Source organism: Thalassophryne amazonica, chromosome 10, assembly GCF_902500255.1.
Source record: "Thalassophryne amazonica chromosome 10, fThaAma1.1, whole genome shotgun sequence".
Classification (NCBI taxonomy): Eukaryota; Metazoa; Chordata; class Actinopteri; order Batrachoidiformes; family Batrachoididae; genus Thalassophryne; species Thalassophryne amazonica.
This window is the reverse complement of record NC_047112.1, coordinates 112,444,007-112,471,866: the sequence shown is the minus strand read 5'-3', so window position 1 is coordinate 112,471,866 and position 27,860 is coordinate 112,444,007. Positions and strand designations below refer to the sequence as shown.

Sequence of the window (27,860 nt, the reverse complement as noted above, 5' to 3'; positions counted from 1 at the left end):
CATTATTTATTGTAACTCTAATACAAGCAGTTTCTATGTTTGTAGACCAGACTTGCAGCACAAAATATCTTGGTGTACGGACACTACATTCTGCAAACCTGAATTCCAAATCAGCCTTGCTGATTTACACTAAATATCAGTTGTTGCATGTAAATATAATTTTAGTTGTTACTAAAGAAATGTGAACTTTTCAATGAAATAATATTGCTAAACTAGATCAATCTAAACCATTTAAACAGTGGTGTACGGACACTACACTAATTTTTGTGAAATATTAAAGGTCATATTTCTCGAGACATAAATCCAGAATTTATCGAGACTACAAGCACAAAATCTATTTCGAGCAAAGTGTCATTGTGTATCAAATAACAGTGTTATGGCCACTCAGAAATATGCATATTTATACTTTACAAAAGAACATTTTCTGTCAATGACATGAAAAAGATCGATTTCATAACAGCAAACATGAATACAAGAATCGACCATATTGCCGTTGCTTCTCGGCAAGAAGTAAAATACAAATCACACATTACCAATCCAACAACCAAATTTAACTTGCAGAAATATTAAACATTGTTTGCCAAAGGTTTTCTGCATATAGGAAACATTCTTCGTTGTACTTTGATGAAATTAGCGCCACAATAACATCAAAACAATGGTTTCTAGTTGTTTAATAATACACCGTTTTAAAAAGAACATTACAAATTTTGCCAAACTTTGCACTGTGGTTCATTTCAGTACCATAAAACTAACGAACACATGCAAATTGTTCACTGGCAAGACATTAAATTGTACATCACATATAGCAAAAATTTGCTTAACCTGTACCCCTTGATTGTGATCTGGCTGCATGTTAAAAACCATGATTCCCCGTTGCAGACTGAGATGGAATTAAAGCCTGCAGAATGAGACGGCACGCTCATGTCATTCTCCTCAGTGCAGTGAAAATGGAACAACTGCAATCAAGCTCAAGCTTAAAATGTCAACCTTTCATTTGAATTGTCAATGATAATGTTGAAATAACAGAATATGACATGGAAGTAGGACCTGGAATGAGTTTCCTTTTAATTACAAACCAAATTACGCATTAACTCAAAACAATTAAACTACATAATATTCATGAAGACTGAAAAGCCATTTAAAGCATTTCAAAAAACACAGCTAAAGCTTGTAGAATATATTAAAAATCAATAATATACCTTATAGCAAAAAAAAGTCAATTATGTGTGAATTCCTGTGAATCCATTAAAAGCCAATGTCTTTTTTTCCAAGTCTACATTAAAAAAGTCACTTATATCCTTGTGTGAAATCCTGTTTGAATAGCACAATGTCTATTTTCCAGTGAGATAAAAATTCTTACCATGCTTAACATCCTGATGGCACAAGATGCAGTACGCTTTCCCAGTTATCTTCCAAATGTGTTCATGAAGATATTCATTGACGACTTTAAATTCAAGCCAACGCCAATTCCATGGATTCTTGATTCCATTATCCAAATCAAACTTTTTGACAGTCTTCTCACTGTCCTCCCTCTGTACGATTTCTCTCCGTGACACATACCACAAAATTCTTCTTTTTAAAAAGTTGAGAGCTGTAGAAGTATGCAATGCCCACACGCTACTTTTAGCTTAAGAACAGCATATTTAATTAGACACAAGACAGAACATAAACAAGACAAAGACATAAACAAGTGTGGACCGGTGTCATCGACCCAACGGACCCCCCTAAAAATCAGTCCGCTGTGCCTTCACTACAGATGCGTCATCAGCTGCGGTTCACAGATTATCCCCTCCTTTCTGTTTACAACTGTACTCCAGTTATCATCTATCTCAGAGACAGATATATGAAGCTTTTGTCTAACAATCATTTCCACAGAAACTCAGCACTATTTCATCAAAGACATAGAAAGTGAACAGAGCGCCACAGCTACAGGAGCTGCTAGCTGTTGCGTTCACTGCACATTCGTCATTTCAAAGAGTCACCGTTTATCGCCTCGTTTCTGCTAAAAACAGTCTTGTTTTTGCTTCAAACTGACTTTAGAATGATTTAAGAGGTTTTACCTTGTCATATGATAGTTAATAATTCCATTAATCCATTTGATCGCTTTGGAAAATTGCAGGAAGTTGCCAATTTACCGTATTTGGCCTCCTCGTGAAGTGGCCCAACAAAACTTGTGCAAAAAGGATCAAAACCAAAACCAGCCACAAAACTCTCTCTACCACTGAAACTAGAGATACTGAGTGACAATATGAGCCATATTTCATGGGGAAATCACTGTGCGAAAAAGTGGCAATTTTGTATTTTGGCGGCAAAAAGGGCCCCTATACTTGTGCGCCCAAAGTCAGCTGCCAAAATTTTAAGTAGGTCCTACTCTATCATCACATGCATAAAAGACCTTGGGTGACGAAGGGCGCAGGGCACACCGGCAATGTGAAAATGAGCACAATTACAAAAATAGCAATTTGCAGCACCACCTATGAGCTGTGCCCTGAGTCAGCCACCAACATTATCCTGTTTTTGGAGAGTCCATACCTGATAGGCTAACACAAATGGAAATCAATTTGGCTCACTCAGGGCACATGGAAATATGAGCATTCAAAAACATACATTTTGTGATTTTGCCATTTTGACTCATTTTGACCCCTGAAATTTCCAGGACCCAATCATGGATAAAAAAATATAAATAAATAAATAAATAAATAAAAAAAAAAAATTGATTTTTGATTGTTTCTAACATCAAATCAAAATCAAATCAATTTTATTTATATAGCGCCAAATCACAACAACAGTTGCCCCAAGGCGCTTTATATTGTAAGGCAAAAGCCATACAATAATTACAGAAAAACCCCAACGGTCAAAACGACCCCCTATGAGCAAGCACTTGGCGACAGTGGGAAGGAAAAACTCCCTTTTAACAGGAAGAAACCTCCAGCAGAACCAGGCTCGGGGAGGGGCAGTCTTCTGCTGGGACTGGTTGGGGCTGAGTGAGAGAACCAGGAAAAAGACATGCTGTGGAAGAGAGCAGAGATCAATCACTAATGATTAAATGTAGAGTGGTGCATACAGAGCAAAAAGAGAAATAAACCTTCAGTGCATCATGGGAACCCCCCAGCAGTCTAAGTCTATAGCAGCATAACTAAGGGATGGATCAGGGTCACCTGATCCAGCCCTAACTATAAGCTTTAGCAAAGAGGAAGGTTTTAAGCCTAATCATAAAAGTAGAGAGGGTGTCTGTCTCCCTGATCCGAATTGGGAGCTGGTTCCACAGGAGAGGAGCCTGAAAGCTGAAGGCTCTGCCTCCCATTCTACTCTTACAAACCCTAGGAACTACAAGTAAGCCTGCAGTCTGAGAGCGAAGCGCTCTATTGGGGTGATATGGTACTAAGAGGTCCCTAAGATAAGAAGGGACCTGATTATTCAAAACATTATAAGTAAGAAGAAGAATTTTAAATTCTATTCTAGAATTAACAGGAAGCCAATGAAGAGAGGCCAATATGGGTGAAATATGCTCTCTCCTTCTAGTCCCCGTCAGTACTCTAGCTGCAGCATTTTGCATTAACTGAAGGCTTTTCAGGGAACTTTTAGGACAACCTGATAATAATGAATTACAATAGTCCAGCCTAGAGAAAATAAATGCATGAATTAGTTTTTCAGCATCACTCTGAGACAAGACCTTTCTATTTAGAGATATTGCGCAAATGTAAAAAAGCAGTCCTACATATTTGCTTAATATGCACATTGAAGGACATATCCTGATCAAAAATGACTCCAAGATTTCTCACAGTATTACTAGAGGTCAGGGTAATGCCATCCAGAGTAAGGATCTGGTTAAACACCATGTTTCTAAGATTTGTGGGGCCAAGTACAATAACTTCAGTTTTATCTGAATTTAAAAGCAGGAAATTAGACGTCATCCATGTCTTTATGTCTGTAAGACATTCCTGCAGTTTAAGTAATTGGTGTGTGTCCTATGGCTTCATGGATAGATAAAGCTGGGTATCATCTGCGTAACAATGAAAATTTAAGCAATGCTTTCTAATAATACTGCCTAAGGGAAGCATGTAAAAAGTGAATAAAATTGGTCCTAGCACAGAACCTTGTGGAACTCCATAATTAACCTTAGTCTGTGAAGAAGACTCCCCATTTACATGAACAAATTGTACAACCCCTGGCAAAAATTATGGAATCACCGGTCTCAGAGGATGTTCATTCAGTTGTTTAATTTTGTAGAAAAAAAGCAGATCACAGACATGACACAAAACTAAAGTCATTTCAAATGGCAACTTTCTGGCTTTAAGAAACACTATAAGAAATCAAGAAAAAAAGATTGTGGCAGTCAGTAACGGTTACTTTTTTTAGACCAAGCAGAGGAAAAAAATATGGACTCACTCAATTCTGAGGAAAAAATTATGGAATCACCCTGTAAATTTTCATCCCCCAAATTAACACCTGCATCAAATCAGATCTGCTCATTGACATTGACCCTATGCCATGACATTGACCCTATGTGTCTTTTTGCAAGGAATGTTTTTGCAGTTTTTGCTCTATGGCAAGATGCATTATCATCTTGAAAAATGATTTCATCATCCCCAAACATCCTTTCAATTGTCCAAAATATCAACATAAACTTGTGCATTTATTGATGATGTAATGACAGCCATCTCCCCAGTGCCTTTACCTGACATGCAGCCCCATATCATCAATGACTGTGGAAATTTACATGTTCTCTTCAGGCAGTCATCTTTATAAATCTCATTGGAAAGGCATCAAACAAAAGTTCCAGCATCATCACCTTGCCCAATGCAGATTCGAGATTCATCACTGAATATGACTTTCATCCAGTCATCCACAGTCCACAATTGCTTTTCCTTAGCCCATTGTAACCTTGTTTTTTTCTGTTTAGGTGTAATGATGCCTTTCGTTTAGCTTTTCTGTATGTAAATCCCATTTCCTTTAGGCAGTTTCTTACAGTTCGGTCACAGACGTTGACTCCAGTTTCCTCCCATTCGTTCCTCATTTGTTTTGTTGTACATTTTTTTATTTTTGAGACATATTGCTTTAAGTTTTCTGTCTTGACGCTTTGATGTCTTCCTTGGTCTACCAGTATGTTTGCCTTTAACAACCTTCCCATGTTGTTTGTATTTAGACACAGCTGACTGTGAACAACCAACATCTTTTGCAACATTGCGTGATGATTTACTCTCTTTTAAGAGTTTGATAATCCTCTCCTTTGTTTCAATTGACATCTCTCGTGTTGGAGCCATGATTCAAGTCAGTCCACTTGGTGCAACAGCTCTCCAAGGTGTGTTCACTCCTTTTTAGATGCAGACTAATGAGCAGATCTGATATGATGCAGGTGTTAGTTTTGGGGATGAAAATTTACAGGGTGATTCCATAATTTTTTCCTCAGAATTGAGTGATTCCATATTTTTTTCCGCTGCTTGGTCTAAAAAAAGTAAGCGTTACTGACTGCCACAATCTTTTTCTCTTGATTTCTTATAGTGTTTCTTAAAGCCAGAAAGTTGCCATTTGAAATGACTTTAGTTTTGTGTCATGTCTGTGATCTGCTTTTTTTCTACAAAATTAAACAACTGAATGAACATCCTCCGAGGCCGGTGATTCCATAATTTTGCCAGGGGTTGTAATCTATTAGATAAATATGATTGAAACCACCGCAGCGCAGTGCCTTTAATACCTATGGCATGCTCTAATCTCTAATAAAATTTTATGGTCAACAGTATCAAAAGCAGCACTGAGGTCTAACAGGACAAGCACAGAGATGAGTTCACTGTCTGAGGCCATAAGAAGATCATTTGTAACCTTCACTAATGCTGTTTCTGTACTATGATGAATTCTGAAACCTGACTGAAACTCTTCAAATAGACCATTCCTCTGCAGATGATCAGTTAGCTGTTTTACAACTACCCTTTCAAGACTTTTTGAGAGTAAAGGAAGGTTGGAGATTGGCCTATAATTAGCTAAGATAGCTGGGTCAAGTGATGGCTTTTTAAGTAATGGTTTAATTATTGCCACCTTAAAAGCCTGAGGTACATAGCCAACTAATAAAGATAGATTGATCATATTTAAGATCGAAGCGTTAATTAATGGTAGGGCTTCCTTGAGCAGCCTGGTAGGAATGGGGTCTAATAGACATGTTGATGGTTTGGAGGAAGTGACTAATGAAAATAACTCAGACAGAACAATCGGAGAGAAAGAGTCTAACCAAATACCAGCATTACTGAAAGCAGCCAAAGATAACGATATGTCTTTTGGATGGTTATGAGTAATTTTTTCTCTAATAGTTAAAATTTTATTAGCAAAGAAAGTCATGAAGTCATTACTAGTTAAAGTTAAAGGAATACTCGGCTCAATAGAGCTCTGACTCTGTCAGCCTGGCTACAGTGCTGAAAAGAAACCTGGGGTTGTTCTTATTTTCTTCAATGAGTGATGAGTAGTAAGATGTCCTAGCTTTACGGAGGGCTTTTTTATAAAGCAACAGACTCTTTTTCCAGGCTAATTGAAGATCTTCTAAATTAGTGAGACGCCATTTCCTCTCCAACTTACGGGTTACGAGTTTGTGAGTTATACCATGTCTGTCTTGACGCTTTGATGTCTTCCCTGGTCTACCAGTATGTTTGCCTTTAACAACCTTCCCATGTTGTTTGTATTTGGTCCAGAGTTTAGACACAGCTGACTGAACAACCAACATCTTTTGCAACATTGCGTGATGATTTACCCTCTTAAGAGTTTGATAATCCTCTCCTTTGTTTCAATTGACATCTCTCGTGTTGGAGCCATTATTCATGTCAGTCCACTTGGTGCAACAGCTCTTCAAGATGTGATCACTCCTTTTTAGATGCAGACTAACGAGCAGATCTGATTTGATGCAGGTGTTAGTTTTGGGGATGAACATTTACAGGGTGATTCCATAATTTTTTCCTCAGAATTGAGTGAGTCCATATTTTTTTTCCCTCTGCTTGGTCTAAAAAAGTAACCGTTACTGACTGCCACAATTTTTTTTCTTGATTTCTTATAGTGTTTCTTAAAGCCAGAAAGTTGCCATTTGAAATGACTTTAGTTTTGTGTCATGTCTGTGATCTGCTTATTTTCTACAAAATTAAACAACTGAATGAACATCCTCCGAGGCCAGTGATTCCATAATTTTTGCCAGGGGTTGTATTATTAGTGCTATATATTAGTTACATACCTAGCACTTTTTAAATCTAAGTTAAAGACTTATTTATTTAAACTGGCTTTTAACACTTAGTGGGGAGGTGACATTATTTTTATGTTCTTTTTTATGTGTTGTTTTAAAATTTTATTTTATGTGTTTTGTGTTTTTAATGTTAAGCACTTTGGACACCAGTCGGTGCTGTAAAGCACTTTATAAATAAATGTTGATTGATTGATTATTTTTTCTTTTTGAATTTTTATGCTTAAATAGATTTTTACTGGTTGTTGGTGGTCTGGGAGAAGGCACCGTCTCTACGGGGATGGGGTATTGGGGGGATGGCAGGGTTGAGAAGCTGCAGAGAGGTGTGTAAGACTACCACTCTGTTTCCTGGTCCCAACCCTGGGTAGTCATGGTTTGGAGGGTTTAATAAAATTGGCCAGATTTATAGAAATGAGAGCTGCTCCATCCAAAGTGGGATGGATGCTGTCTCTGCTAACAAGACCAGGTTTTCCCCAGAAGCTTTGCCAATTATCTATGAAGCCCACCCCCCCCTTTTTTTTTTTACATATCTACCCGCAAAAAAGTTTGGGACAAATCTTAAGGCGCCACAAATTACCACCTGCCTGACTCTTATAATACTGGCTATTAACTGCTTGTTGCTAGAACTATTCTGAGATTAAATGATGAGCAATGCAATAAAAGAACAAAAAACATCACCATTAACCAGTTTCATTATTTGATATAAATGTTTTTGTTCTGGAACATTAATAAATAAGGACTGCTGGTTTTGTGTATGTTCCTAGTAACACATCAATTGTTTATGATTTTTCATTTTTATTCTTTGAACAGTTCAAAGTTGTGATAAAGGCGCATGCAGCCGATATTTTTTAAAAATCGTAGTTATGTAAATTATGTCAGTTGACTCAGAATGATTCCACTAATTGGACCCTTTCATGTCACTGAAGTAATGACAATCATCTATGAAAGATTATTAGTTTATCAGCATGATCATTTTCACACCAGCAGTTCTACATAAAAATGGCAGCAATACTTGATGTCACGATTGTGGGGGAAAACAAAGAAACAAGACAAAAAGTTAAAGTCTGTACCTGAAGTTTTCTTGCCATAGAGACAACTTCATGTGTCAGTGGATTGTATTTATAACAATTGGAGAACATCAGTCTGACATCTGCAGCAAAAGCTTCTGCATCTGCATACCTCTGCTGATCCATTTTTTTCTGCAATTATACCATTAATTTGGAAAGCAAAACTTTGATATTAGTATTCGAATATGTAAATCAAATTATTTATTATATGGCTGCGATGCTATGCACGCTCTGACTGGCTGATTACCGGTCGGATATTGTCCCATATCTGGACCGGGTACCGTGACAATCGGTCCACAATGTGCATTTTCGTTGCAAAAAAGGAAGCTAAAACACGTTAGAAAAACCAAGTCGGACATGAACATACTCCATAAACATCTAAACAACATCGGAAAAAACAGATTGAAAATTTACCAGCTAATGACCGGACCGTATGTTAGCAAGTTCTTCATGGATGTGAAGAAAGTGAACAAGCTCAACACAGTCAGCAGTAAGGATGGGTATCGATAAGATTTTATTGATATCGATACCATTATCAGTTCTGCTTATCGATACCTCTTGTGAATTTTTTGTGTACTAAAAGTAGGCTTTTCTGGTTTTCTATGTCAGCAGGTCAAAGACCTTTTTCTTATCATGCACCTGCTCTGTGGAGCGGTCTTCCTGCAAGTGTGAGGCAGACGGAGTCCGTGGACATTTTTAAATCAAGACTTAAAGCCTATTTTTATTCTCTTATGAATAGTTTTTATTTTTATCTGTTTTATTCTTTACTTCTGTTTTTAATTATGTATTTGAATTTTCATTTATTTATTTAAATTTTTTTATGTTGAACTGTTCTATGTAAGGTGTCGTGAGATGACACTTGTGATTTGATGCTTTATAAGCCGATTAAATTGAAACTGAACAACATTTTATTGAGTCTTAAAGTAAATAAATATGAAATGGACATTATAAACTCTACATGGTGGATCCTTGATCTCTGGACATAAATAGAAATAAAATCTGTAGTTATTGTCAAAAGCATTTCCTTTCAGACATTATTGCATGAATGTCTTTCTATACATCTGAGCTGAGCTCTTGCAGCTGTGCTACACGTTAGAATGTAATTCATAAAGAATCCAGGACGTCTCATTTTAGGAGGAAAAAAAACGTTTTAGTCGATTGTAGTTTATTGTCTGTATTACAACGTTTGTAAGAGGTGTCATTTTATTCAAAGCGGCCATTCGTTTTGAAGTTATGAATTCCGAGCAGACTCTGTCTTAGCAGACAGCAGCGCAGTGTTTGGAGCTGTGTCAATGGAACAGAGGACGATTCTTGTTTCTTGACTGCAACAAGCTAAGAGTCCCAGTTAGTAACTTTAATCCACACAAAAGTGACTCATGATATTTTAATGGCTTTGAGAGGGGTTAAGAAGAGGACTTGCCGTTTCTGAAGAGCAGCGAAGCAAAGAACCAACGAGCTAGTGGATCGAAGCATTACTTCATTGATTCACGCTTCAAAGTGTAGTCGCGCTGCCAAAACGATTGATTACAGACCCGCTGCAGGGTCTGTAATCAACGTAGAGAAATGATCATTTTCCCTTCAAACACCCTCAAAACCAACAGCCGCTCTGAAGGACTGATAAGGGAATCGTTAAGCAAAAAGGCTATTGATGTCAGTGGATCGAATCATTTCTTAACGATACTCGAAAAGAACTGGTTCTTGATACCCAACCCTAGTCAGCAGCATATTCAGGTGACACTAAGTTTGCGTGTTTATATGTATAACAGCCATATAATAAATTATTAATCTCATTTGCTCGGGCTGTGCAGGGATATCAGACCTGTGTTTTTCCCCACACGGACCTCACTAATGCTCGGGCCATACTAACACCTCAGTCTCATATTTCCCTGTACAGACCTCCCACTTGGTTAATAATCCTTTAATATATAAACGATTACCTTGTCATGATGAAAAGTGAAACTTACCTTGATAGTGCTGAGGTCCATGGGCTCCTTGATAATGTCATGGTAGTCATACAAGCCCAAAGCATCAGCATCAACAGGGGTATAAAACACCCATGCATATGGATAGTGCCTCTTTGAGAACATCTCATTCAGGATATCACTGCAGTATCTGAGCTGGTTAGAAACATGTAACTCCTTTGTGGTTGTTGGGTGTGTACTTCTCATGAAACCCTTTTTAATCTGATGAACATTTAGAAAACATTTATGCAAATTAAATACTGCATATACAATTTACTTTGTATTTAACATGCAAAAATGGGTTCATGGAGGAACATAACTGGCTAAATCACCAATCATCCAGTATTTAACATAAGCATTTAGCCACAACACAATCATTCACAGCATGATTCATGATAATTAAGGTGGCACTTTAAAGTAGACCTGCATTGAAATAAATGCAGTCAGATCTTTGGACCAAAAAATGACATATTTACACATAAGATCCTTCTGAATGTAGTAAAGTAAATCTGCAAGCCCAGATCTGTCATTCAACGGAGAAATCTTCATTTAAAAATGACAAATTGACAGCTAAAATTTAGCCTTCCGCAAAACTGTCATCACATCCGGGATGCTGCCGAGACGTCAGGGAGAAGACCCTCTCCCAGCATGCATTGCGCGCGCCAACTGTAATTTGTGGATTTACGTCAGTTTGCATCTGCACCTTTTTCTTGTCTTATACGGAAGGATCTACTTTTTTAAAACTTCATATTGTCTTGCAGTACGCTTGGTGAGTACACATTTATTTTATTTGTGCTTGAAAATATTTTTGGGGACTTTTTCATACGCCCGTTTGATTGAGTGGTGTTGCATTGAAAATCTGTCTTTCGCCTCCGGCGTTACCGTCGCAGGGTACGGAGGCAGGACCTGTAAAGAATCCAAGTCATTAAAAAGATATAAACCTCTCTCAGCGGCCACGGAGCTCTGCGGCTCCGATTACCGAGACGTGCGGCGCTGCAGATTTTGCCGCAAGAATCTGTCCTTGCGAGCAACAGGTGTCACCGGCCGCTCAGCATCAAAATGGCGAGCGTAGTCTCTGGACTTGTGCCAAGTTGGCTGCACCTCCATTCAGTAGACAGAGCCGTGTCTGTGGCTGCACAGCAGACACGGGGGTGTGAGTGGCCCGCGGTGGAATTTAACGAGCGCATGCACTCTGTAAGTGCATCGGAGGCAGTGAGAGCGAGGCGTCGGGGAAGAACGATGCCCGCTGTCGATGCCGCCGCTGATCTGAGCATGCAGAGCTGTATCTCGCATTCATTGCAGCTTACTTTTGGATGTTGAAACCAGGATGTGTAAAACAGTAACATTACTAACAGATAAAATCAATTTCAATGCAGGATCGGACTGAAGGCGCGAGCGCGTTGTCTTGTCCCCGACGTCATGGAAATGATCCGGATGTACAAACTGTTTTCACGGAGGGCTAAATTCTAGCTGCAAATTTGTCATTTTTAAACGAAGATTTCTCTGCTGAATTACAAATTTGGGCTTACAGATTTACTTTACTGGATTCACAAGGGTCTTATAAATACATAACTATTTCTTTCTGAAATCTGACCACATTTATTTCAATGCAGGTCTACTTTAAAGCATTTCAGAAAATAAGGCACAATACTGACTTTTTTGGTAGAAATTGCTAGTTGTGTTCATGAAGATATTCATTGCCGATTTTAAATTAAAGCCAACGCCAATTCCATGGATTCTTGATTCTATTATTCAAATTAAACTTTTGACAGTTTCTTTCTCACTATCCTCCCTCTATTTCTCTCTGTGATACATATCGCAAAATTCTTCTTTTAAAAAGTTGATAGCTGTAAACGTAAATTTCATCGACAGCAATGCTCACACGCTACTTTTAGCTTAAGAACAGCATATTTAATTAGACAAGACAGAACATAAAAAAAGAGCGGACCGGTGTCACCGAACGAACAGGCCCCCCTAAAAAACGTTTTTTTTTTTTTTTTTTTGGAATCTGGACTCAATCTGTCAGTATGATTTGGGGTAAACATGTTTTCCAGTGCATCTGTTAACTTTTATTCTTCACAAAGTGGTGATCTCTGCGCCTCTTCTACCTCTGACTTCTTTCCCTCTCACTCCCTTTTTTTTTTTTGCACGAACTGAAGAGACTTTCGTGTTTTTTCCCCACGTCAAGGGAAACTGGTTAAACTTTCAATGTTTAAAAAAAAAAAAAAAAGTCAGATTGCATTACATTTTGGGGGTGACATCATTGTGTTGTGTTTTGGGTGGTACATGGGCACATGGAGAACTGCAGCAGCCAGACGGTAAGCAGCGGTTGAGGATCAGGGGGCAGTACGGAAAATCAGGCGCAAAGTGCGGCTGTCATTTCCTAGCAGGGTGGCGGGTGGCTGAGTTCGCCAACCCTTTGAACTGGACCGTTTCAAGATGTCACTAGACACTGTTAGTCCATGTCACCCATAGGAGCCAGTGTGGGTTCGTAGCCATGACACACGCTGCCTTGCATTGCGCCAGCAGAGCCCCCGCCTGCAGCTCTGTTTCCGTCATCAGCCAGTACAGTGAGCTCACCTCCAACCTCGAGATTTAGTCCCCGCGGGGGACTAAATCTGACTCCTGCTCCTGTCTGCGTGAGGACAGACATGCAACTCTGTTCTTTTCCTCACAAGATTTCATTTTGGAGACTACTATGCATCTGTCCACACGGCCAGGAATCCTGCTGGGGGGTCAACAAGGTAGCCTGGAGTTGCTCGTCTCTTAAGCATCGGCACACTTTCACCTGTTCCTCTCCCTGTCATGGATGTGCAGCACTTAAAAGCACTGACTTCTCTCCTTTGCTCCCTGCCAACACCATGCCTGCTGGACTCTCCACCACATTCTGGTCAGATGTGCAAGGTTGAGATTGAGAGGTTGAGATTAATAAGTGCAAATTTCTTCAGTAAGTAATGTACATAATGTATATTTCTTACTGAAGAAATTTGTACATTATCACTTACATGTATGTTTACAAGGCTAAATACTTGAATACTTTGTTCTACGTTTACAAAGTTCAGTGCAATGTTCAGTCTACTGTGGTTGCACAAATCTGTTTTTTTCCTTTTAAATAATGGTGGTGGTAGTAATTTATGTTAAATTTTATATTTATTTCATGGCAGCACAGTGGCTTAGTGCTTAGCACTGTTGCCTCACAGCGAGAAGGTCATGGGTTCAATTCCCACCTGTGGCCTTTTCTCCGGGTGCTCCGGCTTCCTCCCACATCCAAAGACACGCAGGTTTGATAGGTGGGTTGGTCAAAACACTAGAACAGCCAGGTTTGAGATGACTGACATGGAAAGTGGGATGAAAGTGTTTTACATCCTCATTGAAGACAACTTTGGATGCTGTAGCTCCTCTGAAAAAGAGAGCTTTAAATCAGAAGTGCCTGACTCCGTGGTATAACTCACAAACTCGTAGCTTAAAGCCGATAACCCGTAAGTTGGAGAGGAAATGGCGTCTCACTAATTTAGAAGATCTTCACTTAGCCTGGAAAAAAAGTCTGTTGCTCTATAAAAAAGCCCTCCGTAAAGCTAGGACATCTTTCTACTCATCACTAATTGAAGAAAATAAGAACAACCCCAGGTTTCTTTTCAGCACTGTAGCTTGGCTGACAAAGAGTCAGAGCTCTATTGAGCTGAGTATTCCATTAACTTTAACTAGTAATGACTTCATGACTTTCTTTGCTAACAAAATTTTAACTATTAGAGAAAAAATTACTCATAACCATCCCAAAGACGTATCGTTATCTTTGGCTGCTTTCAGTGATGCCGGTATTTGGTTAGACTCTTTCTCTCCGATTGTTCTGTCTGAGTTATTTTCATTAGTTACTTCATCCAAACCATCAACATGTCTATTAGACTCCATTCCTACCAGGCTGCTCAAGGAAGCCCTACCATTATTTAATGCTTCGATCTTAAATATGATCAATCTATCTTTGTTAGTTGGCTATGTACCACAGGCTTTTAAGGTGGCAGTAATTAAACCATTACTTAAAAAGCCATCACTTGACCCAGCTATCTTAGCTAATTATAGGCCAATCTCCAACCTTCCTTTTCTCTCAAAAATTCTTGAAAGGGTAGTTGTAAAACAGCTAACTGATCATCTGCAGAGGAATGGTCTATTTGAAGAGTTTCAGTCAGGTTTTAGAATTCATCATAGTACAGAAACAGCATTAGTGAAGGTTACAAATGATCTTCTTATGGCCTCGGACAGTGGACTCATCTCTGTGCTTGTTCTGTTAGACCTCAGTGCTGCTTTTGATACTGTTGACCATAAAGTTTTATTACAGAGATTAGAGCATGCCATAGGTATTAAAGGCACTGCGCTGCGGTGGTTTGAATCATATTTGTCTAATAGATTACAATTTGTTCATGTAAATGGGGAATCTTCTTCACAGACTAAAGTGAATTATGGAGTTCCACAAGGTTCTGTGCTAGGACCAATTTTATTCACTTTATACATGCTTCCCTTAGGCAGTATTATTAGACGGTATTGCTTAAATTTTCACTGTTACGCAGATGATACCCAGCTTTATCTATCCATGAAGCCAGAGGACACACACCAATTAGCTAAACTGCAGGATTGTCTTACAGACAAAGACATGGATGACCGCTAATTTCCTGCTTTTAAACTCAGATAAAACTGAAGTTATTGTACTTGGCCCCACAAATCTTAGAAACATGGTGTCTAACCAGATCCTTACTCTGGATGGCATTACCCTGACCTCTAGTAATACTGTGAGAAATCTTGGAGTCATTTTTGATCAGGATATGTCATTCAAAGCACATATTAAACAAATATGTAGGACTGCTTTTTTGCATTTACGCAATATCTCAAATTAGAAAGGTCTTGTCTCAGAGTGATGCTGAAAAACTAATTCATGCATTTATTTCCTCTAGGCTGGACTATTGTAATTCATTATTATCAGGTTGTCCTAAAAGTTCCCTAAAAAGCCTTCAGTTAATTCAAAATGCTGCAGCTAGAGTACTAACGGGGACTAGAAGGAGAGAGCATATCTCACCCATATTGGCCTCTCTTCATTGGCTTCCTGTTAATTCTAGAATAGAATTTAAAATTCTTCTTCTTACTTATAAGGTTTTGAATAATCAGGTCCCATCTTATCTTAGGGACCTCATAGTACCATATCACCCCAATAGAGCGCTTCGCTCTCAGACTGCAGGCTTACTTGTAGTTCCTAGGGTTTGTAAGAGTGGAATGGGAGGCAGAGCCTTCAGCTTTCAGGCTCCTCTCCTGTGGAACCAGCTCCCAATTCAGATCAGGGAGACAGACACCCTCTCTACTTTTAAGATTAGGCTTCAAACTTTCCTTTTTGCTAAAGCTTATAGTTAGGGCTGGATCAGGTGACCCTGAACCATCCCTTAGTTATGCTGCTATAGACGTAGACTGCTGGGGGGTTCCCATGATGCACTGTTTCTTTCTTTTTGCTCTGTATGCACCACTCGGCATTTAATCATTAGTGATCGATCTCTGCTCCCCTCCACAGCATGTCTTTTTCCTGGTTCTCTCCCTCAGCCCCAACCAGTCCCAGCAGAAGACTGCCCCTCCCTGAGCCTGGTTCTGCTGGAGGTTTCTTCCTGTTAAAAGGGAGTTTTTCCTTCCCACTGTAGCCAGGTGCTTGCTCACAGGGGGTCGTTTTGACCGTTGGGGTTTTACATAATTATTGTATGGCCTTGCCTTACAATATAAAGCGCCTTGGGGCAACTATTTGTTGTGATTTGGCGCTATATAAAAAAAAAATTGATTGATTGATTGATTGAATGTGCATGGACCTGAGGAGACGGAGACGAAAAGAAACAGGGTTAATAATCTTGGCTATCGGAAAGGGACCAACGAACCTGGGAGCCAACTTCTTGGGCTGTCCCCTAAGTGTAAGGTGGTGTGCGGAAAGTGAAACTTTCTGCCCGGGAGTGTACGGTGGCGTGGTGGACCTCCTGTGATCCGCGGTGGCCTTGTAGACCAAAAATTAGTGTAATGAGGCTGAGAGCTGAGGGGACAGACGAGTTAAGATTAACCGAGGGGAAAATAGAAGGCTGGTGACTGTATACAACATGGAAAGGGGAGTAACCTAAGGATGCTGAGGGTAAACTATTGTGTGAGAGTTCAATCCAGGGGAGCTGTGCTGACCATGCTGCTGGGTGTTGAAAGGCGAGAATCCGGAGACCTTTCTCTAAGTCTTGGTTAAAACTTTCCATGGATGGTAGCCCAAGGTTAAACTTGACGTGACCCAGAGTACACAGCAGAACTCTCCCCAGAAGTTGGATACAAACTGAGGTCCCCAGTCAGACACAATATCCTGCGGTAACCCATGTAACTTAAACACTTGAGATAACATTACTGTTTCTTTACCTGACAGAAGGCATGGTAAAGAAATGAAATGTACCATTTTTGACAGATCTACAACAGTTAAAATCAGTGTGTCCCTTATAGCGCGGAAAACCGGTTACAAGTCTATGGAGATGTGTGTCCACGGGCGAGTGGGAACAGCTAGCGGTAACAATGTGCCCACAGGTGGATGGTTGGACATATTCTGTAACATCCTTATTAATTCCTGGTCAACAGGATCTTTGCTGTACAACAGATAAAGTCTTCTTAATTCCTGGGTGACAAAATAAACAGCTCTCATGGCACCAGCGAATCACATCCCCCCTGAGGGTTTCGGGGATGAAAAATCTGTCTTGCAGACAACCTGCGGGAACAGGCTCATTACCTAAAGCAGATTTAACCCTCAACTCAATATCCCAAGTTAAAGCGGATATGAAGCAGGATGTGGGAAAGATAGTCTCTGGATCCATAGGCGTGTCTATCGGTGCCCCTGACGGGACAAAGCATCCGGTTTACCATTTTTTGAGCACGGTCGGTAGGACAGCATTACAATGAAGCAGCTGAAGAAAATGGCCCATCTGGCCTAGTGGGAACTAAGATGTTTGGCCAAGCGTAGATATTCCGGATTTTTGTGATCAGTATAGAATACGAACAGAATTTGTGCTCCCTCCAACCAGTTCTGCCACTCCAAGGCCACCTTAACTGCCAACAACTCGCAGTCACCATAGTTTCACTCTGCTGCAGTCAGCTTTTTTGACAGGAAGGCGCATGGGTGCAGCCTGTTGTCTGAGGGGTTTCTCTGTGAAAGGGCCAGTCCTACCACCGCATTAAAAGCATCAACCTCAACCACGAACTGCCGAGCAGGGTCAGGAAGAAATAGCACGGGGGCCGCGTTAAAGCAATGTTTTAGGACTGAATGCCTCATCACACTCCGGCTCCAGATGAATGGAGCCGGATGGACAGCATGCAGTGTTGCCTTGACCGTACTCAAATTTCAAATGAATTTACGATAAAGGTTTGCAAATCCCAAGAATCGTTGCATTTCTTTTTGAGATGTGGTAACGGCCCAGTCCCGCACCGCTGGACCCTTCTCCGAATCTATTTTTATTTCTCCCTCAGCAATAACAAGCCCAACGTGGGTCTGTGGAATTCACATTTCTCATCTTTTACAAAAATATCATTTTGCAGTAGGGCTTGTAATACTCTGCGTACATGACGGGTGCGAGTCGCCAGATCAGGGGAAAAGATTAGGATGTCATCCAGATAAACAAAGAAATTTATTCAGGAACTCCTGCACCACATCATTGACTAGGTTTTGGAAAACGGTTGGTGCACTGGCGAGTCCAAAAGGCATGACCAGATAATCATAATGTCCGGACAGCGTATTAAAGGCCATTTTCCACTCATCTCTGTTTTATCCGGAACAAATGATTTGCGTTGTGTAAGTTGAGTTTAGTAAACACATTGTCTCCTAACAACTCAAACGCGGAGGAGATAAGTGGCAGCCGATAAATGGATCAATGCAGGGTCGGAGAGACTTATCTTTCTTTTCTACAAAGAAGAACCCCACCCCTGTGGGGAATGATGACAGTCTAATCAAGCCAGCTGCGAGAGATTCCTCGATGTATTTATTCATTGCGCTGCGTTCAGGAGCTGACAGAGAAAAAAGCTTTCCCCGTGGTTGCCTCGCTTTCCCCGTGGGTGTTTTTTTTGTTCGTTTGTTTTCCCCTCAATTTCTTCTGTCTGCGTGGAGCATTTACAATCAGAAAAGAAAAACCATGATTTCTCATTTTTTGGTGGAAAAGCTTTGTCTTTTGGCAGGAAAGGCACGCCCAAAGCCAAATAAAATGTTCCCAAAGCCATTTGTTATGGATGTGTGCTGCCTTTGTGCACATCAGGCTGTTTTGACACCTGTAGCTGGTAGGAAAAAAGTCTTCCTTTTTACGGTTGGTGGAGACGAATGACGTCAACGTGTATTGACTCCCCCACTCATCACATGGGTCCATGCAAATGTCACTCAAATTGAGGAGAGGAAAAAAAACAGCCTCTAAGTGCCCAATACTGCCTACGATTGTAGACCGGATTGTAGACCGGACGATGTGTTAGGTCTGTGACATGTTGAAAAATCTTGATTTGGACAGGAATTGTTTTTCTGAGTGGCACGAATATAATTTGTGTGGGATCTTATTGTTTTGTAAATAGCTGTTTAAAAAAAAAAAAAAAAAAACACCTGAAGTATTTCCTGAATTTTTTTTTTTTTATCTAAATAGTTATATATAACTGTTTCCCACATTTTAATGTGTTTTGGAAATTTACAATTTCCAAAACACAAACTTGCCATATCAAGATGCTGATTAGACACCTCTAAGGGAGGGATACCAGTCAGATACTGACTGGTATCCCTCCCAATAAAACAAAACTGCACCTTTCAGAGTGGCCTTTTATTGTGGGTAGTCTAAGGCACACCTGTGCCCTAATCATGGTGTCTAATCAGCATCTTGATGTGGCACACCTGTGAGGTGGGATGGATTATCTCAGCAAAGGAGAAGTGCTCACTATCAGATTTAGACTGGTTTGTGAACAATATTTGAGGGAAATGGTGATATTGTGTATGTGGAAAAAGTTTTAGATCTTTGAGTTCATCTCATACAAAATGGGAGCAAAACCAAAAGTGTTGCGTTTATATTTTTGTTGAGTGTATAAGCTTCCATGTTCTAGATAATATGACTCACCCGATCATTTTGGGTCACCCCTGGTTGCAATGGCACGGGCCCAATTTTGATTGGAAGAAGGGGGAAATTGTTTCCTGTGGCCCGGCTTGCAAAAATGTATGTTTGTCTAAATCTGAATGCACTCTGATGGGTTTGAATCCGGATCTAGTCAGGATACCTGGTTGTTACCATGACTTAGCAGCTGTATTTAGCAAAGCTAAATCTTCACACGTTGGCATGCGCACATGCGCGACTGGTCAAAGCGATTGTGCAGCTGCGATGAGAGGGGCTTTGACTGTGCCTTTCATACCAAATATATTGACTTTTACACCAAAGAATAAAGGGGAAATAATGATTTTTCTTTTCCCATTGTAAATGCTCCAAGCAAATAGGAAAAGTGAGGAAATCCACCTGATCGCGCACTCGCTCATGCACACTGGACTAAGTGATTGACGGAGCAGCACTCCACATATCATAATAATTCAACAAAATGCCTGGTGAAAATGATTATTATTCAGGTTTTACTGGGTCTATCAACAAAATTTAAAAAGCAGTACGTAGGTTGATGTCTGCACTTTCAAGAAACATTCAAACTGAAACTTAAAGTGTGGGGAATTTGATGGGAGGGTCGCTTAATTTGGTCATGTGACTTTTAACGCATATCAGTGTCAAGCGACTCCTGAGGGTTAAAGCCAAAACAAACAAGGCATCAGGCCAAAACACAGAAGAGTGTAGATGTGTCAGGAGCATTTCACTATTCTAGGGATTGTGAATATTTTGAAATTATGCACAACAGGGGCAGGGCTTCTTCTACCTGTGTAAGTGTAAATGTCTTGACTGAAGTTTGACTTCATAGACATGTTTAATGACTCATTCATTTAGTGTTAAAATATAAAAGGAAACAGCTTTTTCAAATGATAAAATAGTTAATATTTAAAGAGCCTTGGAAGCATAGCAGCCGGTGTGTGAGTTTGCAGAGACGACAAGTGAGCTGGACCCTGAGGGCATTTAAACAGATGAAGGTCTCCTCTGCAGCTTCAACCTCAAATTGGAGTTTTTGGAGACACTTTCCTCACATTTTGAAGCGCAGAGATGTTATCTTCTTCCATCTGGACTTGAGGCATAAAAGCTTTTGGGGGGAGGGTGGTGAAGCCTAAGCATCCCCCAAACCCGCGTTTAAAAGGTGATTTTTCCATCCCATTACGCTCACAAAAAAAAAAAAAAAAAAAAAAAAAAAATCCTACTGAGAACCCCGTCTGTGGATTTTTCACAACCCTTTTAAATACTGATGAGCACTTCCAGTGCATGTACACTGTCAAGCGGCATCTCTTCTCTCCATGGAGGCAAAACAGAGTAATTTAACATTATTTTATTTTTCTCTTGCTGGATCATGTGATTAATTTTCATTGCATGAAGACTGTTGAAGAATCAAATGCTGCCTGTGCTAAACGTGTGACTCTTTCAAGTTTTCAAATAAGTTCATTGTCTACTTGTGGCGCAAAGTGCCTGTGTCATGGCCTGATTGGTTGCCCCCGGCCACATCTGATCAGTACCCCTGCCTGGTTTAAAGAGCAGAAAAGCCACAGAGGGACTTCTTTTAAACAGCTATGTTTCTTCAGCCATGACAAGGAATTAAAGTATTTTCAGACGGTGTTTTCCAAAATCAGGATGCTGTCTTTTTCAGGTTATGATAATGAATCCGACTGAAACAACACAACAGGTATATTTGATACAGTCTGGCTGAAAGCTGCAGTCCAACAATCAATGAACAGTATTAATGGACATATTTCCACTTATAAGCAATGTGTGTCACATAACTTACTTATGACCTGCAAATGGGGAACGTATGAGTCATACGCTGGCATATGTAAAAAAATATTGTGCATGCCCAAAAATGTTTCAAGGTACTCTGTGTATTACGACGTCTATCAGTATGCTTCAATGTCCTCTTAACTTATTAAAAAACAAAAACATCAACTTATTTGACGTATACGAGCATTTTTAATACAGTCGGCATACGCTGACTAAATCGACGGGGTGTACATGAGTCACTATACTGGTCCTTCAGTAAGCCTCAAAGCCCCAGTTTTGACCTCAAATTTAAAAAAGAAAAAAAATGCTCCTTCTGCACCATCCTCCCACTCACTTGTCCCCTTGCTAAGTTTTCCTAGAAAACCCCCGTCATATATTAGCAATTTACCTCATTATGCACACGCACACATAAAATAATCTTTAAGTTATCATCAGTGAAGTACCAGTCATACAATGGAAATATTAAGGTTATTAGTCCTCATGCATTCCAAACTGAGAAACTGAAAGGATTACATGACATTAATTGTAACACCTTTGTAGCACATGTGTGATTTCAAAAAAAAAAAAAACCCCCAACAATTTCCTGTATGTAAATGTCAGCTTTAAGTACTCATTCCCTTACCAACAATGCAATTCAAGTTGTTTTAACTTTATAATACCACCACATTTTAAATATTGATTGTTAACTTTGGCATGCTGCCTGAGTAAACATTATTTAATGTTGCATTACTTGCATTCAAACTATTACTCACAGTTTTGTCAATATGAGCAGAGAGTGGTATGGAATCAGACAAAACAGGTGGGACGACTGTCTGCTGGAGAAGTATACCTGAAATGCATATAGAAATTTTAAAGTGTTCACTGAGACAGAATGGGCTGAATACAAAACAAGGATTGTCATCATCATCATCATCATCTCGATTCTGTGACTAAATACTTGTGCCATTTTGAATTATGATGCAATGAAATCCAGTGACTTCATGATAGTATGAACTAGCCCTAAACGTTGTGCCGGTTACCTGTATTGATCTTTTTCCTTTTACATGGTTTAGTGATCGCTGTCAATTCACACTCTGGTTTAGGCATTTGGGAAATTTTCTGCAAAAACAGCTTTTCCAGAGTTTTTGCCATGAAAGTAATGTCATTTCCAGGCTACAAGAAAGAACATAGAGTAACATAATAGTATTTGACAAGAGACAATTCAAACAGGAACGTTGAAACATTTTTTACATGAATAAATATGAACTATATCAGCAGTGGGCTTCAAGCCAGACACATAACACATTTTCTTCTTCTCTTATATTATCCCTGCCTGCTGCAATTAAGAACAATAAATATGAGTGCTGGGGGGAAATTTCAAAGTGCAGTATACAGTGAAACAATACAAGATTAAAAATAAAAATCAAACATTAAAGTGTAGGTGACAACTTTTTTTTTTTTTTTTTTTTTTTTTTGAGTATTTAAGACTAATATTAAACAACAGTTTGAAATTTATCCTTTCCTGGTGCACAGTTACTGAAGACATAAATATTCGGATTTTGAACTGCACGCCACTAAAAACTAGGAACTTCACGGCGAGTCCCAACACTAGATTAGGAGGAAGTGATATTATAGTCCCATTAATTTATGGATTTGACAGCCCCATTTCCGCTGAGTGGTTCGGGTCGGCGATGCAGGCCATTTCGTATGTGTCAGAATGGTTCATTCTTGCCGGCAGAATCCTTTTGATTGGCAGGTGGAACACACTGACGTGCACACATGCATGGTGTTTGCAGCTTCTCCACTCGACAGAGGCAAAACTGAATATTTACAATATTTTATTGTTTTGTGGATCATGGGATAATTTTGTCGCGTGCATGAGGCATTGCGAGTCTTAACTTGCGGCACAAAGGCAGCACCCCCGGTGGAACAAGGGGATCCATCAGCCGCAGACACAATTAACAGATTAAACCTGTAGTTGACCGTGCTGCTCCCAGATCAGTACAGCAAAGACTCGACCAATCATGGACTTTTCTTTGGCCAGGACAACAATTATTTTCAGATGTTTTCATCAGACTAAAGATGAACTCACTGAAACGGACAGGTAAGACTATATTATTTACTCCTTGTGTGAATGGTTTTAATATTTAATAATGTGTTACACTACTAACGTACAGTACGCTAACTGTATTCAAGAAGGAAACAATATTTTTAAAAAAAGCTGATATTTTCAGTCCCTCGTGACATTTTTCAGATTTGAAATGCATGTACCCATTTCTCAGAAAGAGAGAAAAAAAAAAAATCAAATAAAAAAAATCCACACTTCACTTTTTCTGATGTCACGGACAGTAAAATTATTATTATTATTTTTTTTAAATCAGTTGATTACGGCCAAAGAGCTGGCAAAAAAACAAACCAGTTTACAATCTGTACCTGCATGCCTAAATCGCCTGCATTATTGTTATTTTATAATATATATAAATAAATCACCATTCTGTGATCTGAACTCACTTGTCAGACTGAAGGTTTTCCTCCAAGGTTTAGTCTCACTCACTGTGGTCTAAATAAGACTCAAAACCATAAGGCTGTGTCCCCCAGTTTTTTTTTTCAAAATCACTGTTCAAAATTTAAAAAAGCTCCACACTAGAACAAAATAGTCCAAAAACAGCTTGACCTCCGCTAACAGGTCCCGTTCTTGTGATGACATAGCAACAATATGGTTGCGGCCGAGGGCTGAAACAGAGTGCAGGCTTTAGACAGCTATTGTTTATCCTTCACCTGTGCACTTAGATTTTTAATGTTCAGGATTTTTTTTAAATAACATATTTTTAGTGATTTGTGCACATTTTTTGGTGTTACCTAAACTTTAAAAAAAATTAATCTAAATAAATACAAAATCTGCATATTGTATAAATAAACTATTTATGTTAAGACTAGAAATTTGTGATCCCACTCAAAATGATTCCCTCACTCCATGCACGCACGCCAGAAAGTCTTTCATGATATCTGAACAACCTCTGTACATGTAATTCACATACATTGTGCAAATGAAGACAAAAAACTAAAAACAAAACACAAGAAGTCCAATTATCCAACTTTGGTGGTGTAGGTAAATCCATTAGAAAAATGAGTGATTGAGGCACTTCTGATTAAGATATAATGCAAAATGTACACCAAATGGGCTTTTCAATATTAAATTCAAATGTTCACAAAATCCACAACCCAGATCAGACTTTTTCAGGCGATAGTAAGCGCCGGTTTGCACCTCACATTCAAATATGGCAGTGATTGGGGTACACTTGATTAAGACAATGTAAAATGTACATTAAACGGTGTTTTCAATGGCCACAAAATCTGTAATCTGGATCAAATCTGGCCGGTCAATAATACATACATACCTACATAATACTATCGGGATATGAATCCTGTGTAAAAATTCATAACTATATTTGAAAAATCGTGGGTTCCAGACTGTTGACAAACAAATGGGTGAAAAGATAGGCAAAACCTTCGCTGTAATGTTGTAGGCCAAGTCTCCATTTCAGTGGTGAATGGAATTGGATGTGCCATAAATGTCTTAGGTCCTGATTTACTACTGTCCCATATAACTACTATTGCTTGGGCTTTCCAAATCTCTACATGTTGCATTGGTCAACATTTTGTGAGTGATTTAGACATATTATTGTGCAGGACAGTGGTTGGTAACACGACAGACAGCATAGGCACTCACAGGTATATGCATAGAAAGAACAAATTCATTGAACATCTATCAAATCAAAACTGAATCTGCCTTGAAAATAGTCTGTCTGCTCTTTCACGGGCAGTGCACACTGTTTGCCACAAGTCCAAATTCAGCAGTGCTCTTCTTATGCCAGAAACACACCGCATACGACTGTCGATACGTCAGACATGTCCGTCACATGCAACAGCTGCACGTGTCTGCTTTTAAAGTAGGCAGCGTTTCAGCTGTCTTTGTGGTGAGCCATGCTCAGTCTGTCCATATTATGTCGTAGCATAAAAGAATTGTTTGGACCTTCTGTGTGTGTTGGTTTGTTCAAGTGCTGTGTGCCAACAGTACCTGCCTGAAAGAACCTAGTGCAGAATGCTATACAAACAGCTGAAAAGAACACGTAGACTCACCATCAACTTTGTTGTTTTATATAATCTGCATAAACCTGAGTGTGAGTCACAGCGCTCCATGTGGCATTCCAGTCGGAAAGAGGGGAAGGGGAGTTCTCATAAATGGACAGCAGTCATGCGACTTTTTTCCCCCAGTTTTATTGCAATGGTTTAAAAAAAATAAATACTACAAATTACAATTTTTCATGGCTGTGAGTTCTTTCCTAGTCATAGAAAATTCCAGTAAAAGCTGTTAGTTACTGTATATAATGTTGAGGTGCAATGTTACAATAACTACGTCTACAAGTCATGTTTCTGTTGTGATAAATAATCCCTGGGTCTGTTTTCCAGAGGGAGGCGGGCATTTTTTTTTCCCCACGTGATGCAACACACACACATCCAGGACACATCCCTCACATTGCTTGTATGCAAAGTTTAATATGCCAACAGTCACCAAAATGAAAATTAACATGCAACGCAGTTGTAACATGAGCACGTCATGCGTGTGATTCAGACCTTATGGGCCTTTCAGACTGAACGCGTTGGACACGGTAGAAAACCCCTCCCAACGCGTCAGTTACATCACGTCGGATGCAGCCGGGGGGGGGGGGGGGGGGGGATTTCTATGTCACAGACTTTTTCCAAAGCCCGAAAAAGCTGAGCGATTAGCAGAACGAGTTTCGCATTATACTGCTGGGAGAAACTTTTTTCCCAGCTACTGTTTGGATGACTTGATGGTACCGATCAAACCACGTTAACATGCAAAGCCGCATAGAGGAGCTGGAGTTCAGGTCTCATTCTGGGGCAGAGGAAGACATGCAGCCAGCATGACGGAGCTGACCCACTCAAGCCGAAATTCCTCACTTTTGGATATATGCAAACACCCAGTATGACCAACGGCGCTCAATTCTGCAGCTTAATCTGAGGTGAGAATAATTTAAAAATAAAACATGATGTTACGGTAGTGCTGAATGCTCAGCTAACGTTAACTTAGCCTTTTAGCACAAGTGAGCTGAGTGAACGCTTTAATTTGTAAATGGTTCAGTGTCTATTTTTACCGAATAAAGCTACAGCGTTTTGTTACTTCTAAGAACATAAAAAAACTCAACTTTAAATAACTTAGATTATTTTTGGGTGTTTTTGTTTTTTAAAAATCTGTTTAGTGTTTCTTTATATTTTAAGAAATTTTTTTTTGTCCCACATTCTGGAACATTTGCTGTGCAGGCAACCTAAATGCAGACGCACTTCAAAAACCTCCAGTGATGAGCTGAATACCATGAAGTCCAGTCAGAAGATAACATGGGAGAAAAGTGTCTTAAACAACTCCAGAGGTCAAAGCAGCAGAAGAGACCTTCCATTTGGTTTAATGTCCTGAGAGTCCAACAAACCAACACCTGCTCCTAAATAAAACAAAGGCTCTTTAAACAGCAGCTATTTTATTATTTTTTAAACAGGTGTTTCATTTTACATTTTAACTCTTAATGGACTAATAAAAGAATCATTTCTGAATATTTTATAGGTCAGTGTCTGTCAATAGTTGCTGTCCATATAGCTCAGGGAGCTGTCCATGGTGCTGACCATAGATCGATGCTGACTGCTGTCAGCTCACTGATCTCTGTGTGTTTGTGCACGGGTGCTGCACTGGACAGATGATTTGTATTTCTGTAACATAGAAAGACATGATAAATGTCACATTTAATTTTATTTAGCCAGTGGATGTTTCACATCTTTAAAAATGTGCCAACAGGAATTAACAATGAGAGAGATATATTTTACTGATCACAGTGGAGAAATTACGTTTACACTCCAGTTACCTCAGACAGCAATTAGTCCACAATTATTACTTATTTACTGTAATAATGGCACATCAGAATTAAAGACAGCACATACACATTTGACATTGTTTATGTGCACTAAGTTTGAAGAAGTCCGTTATCCGAATTGAGGCAAGTGGGTGAAGGCGACGCAGCAACCCTGAGATGCGCCGCCCTCAGCTTGGGGGGAAGAACGGGGCTGCAGCTAAAACTGCACTGCCCCCATGAAGGGGAAAGGAGTGATGTTAGCAGGCGCCGGAGAGGGGAGTGTTGTTGGGGGATAGGAGGCGGGTGGGAGGAGGGAATGGAGCATGCTTCAGTCCTGTAAAAAGCAGTTTGTCTTTGTGAGTTAAGAAACAGCCAATGTTCCCTAGGCCAAAAAAAATTCCTCTGGAGGAAAACAGTCAGGCAATTTGACCTTCAGGCTTGATAAGCCTGTAATGTTATGGTTTGAGCAGTGAAAAACACTAACAGTTCCACTTGCACAACCAAATCCCAATTATGAATTAAGAATATTCCTAATTATGAATTAAGAATATTCCCCGGCCTCTGAAATCTTCAGCTTCAACTGCAAGGCATGCATCTGCTCCAAGATGTCATCCAATTTGCGCCTGAGTTCAAGAGTCATCGCAGTCTGAGAATGCACTGCCTTTGCCAACCTCGTTAATCATGACAGACAAGCGAGGAGCCGTGGTTCTTGATGCCGCCATCTTACCAATTTTCCGGTAGATCAGGGCAGCACATAAGCCAAAAAGTACCAGCCCTGCTACCATAAGACCAAAAATGAATAAATCCTC

At 39.6% G+C, this 27,860-nt stretch overlaps 1 protein-coding gene across 1 annotated transcript in view; it reads right to left on the bottom strand.

Moving 5' to 3' along the window:
• The window catches only part of LOC117518180 (bromodomain-containing protein 3-like), a 67,214-nt gene that overhangs the window by 1,514 nt on the left and 37,840 nt on the right, over positions 1 to 27,860 (bottom strand). The window contains exons 4-7 of the mRNA XM_034179238.1: positions 22,171 to 22,303; positions 21,904 to 21,980; positions 10,245 to 10,463; positions 8,284 to 8,412 (exon numbers count right to left, since the gene is read on the bottom strand). Coding sequence (XP_034035129.1) covers positions 8,284 to 8,412; positions 10,245 to 10,463; positions 21,904 to 21,980; positions 22,171 to 22,303 — 558 coding nt within the window. The remainder of the gene's footprint in view (positions 1 to 8,283; positions 8,413 to 10,244; positions 10,464 to 21,903; positions 21,981 to 22,170; positions 22,304 to 27,860) is intronic.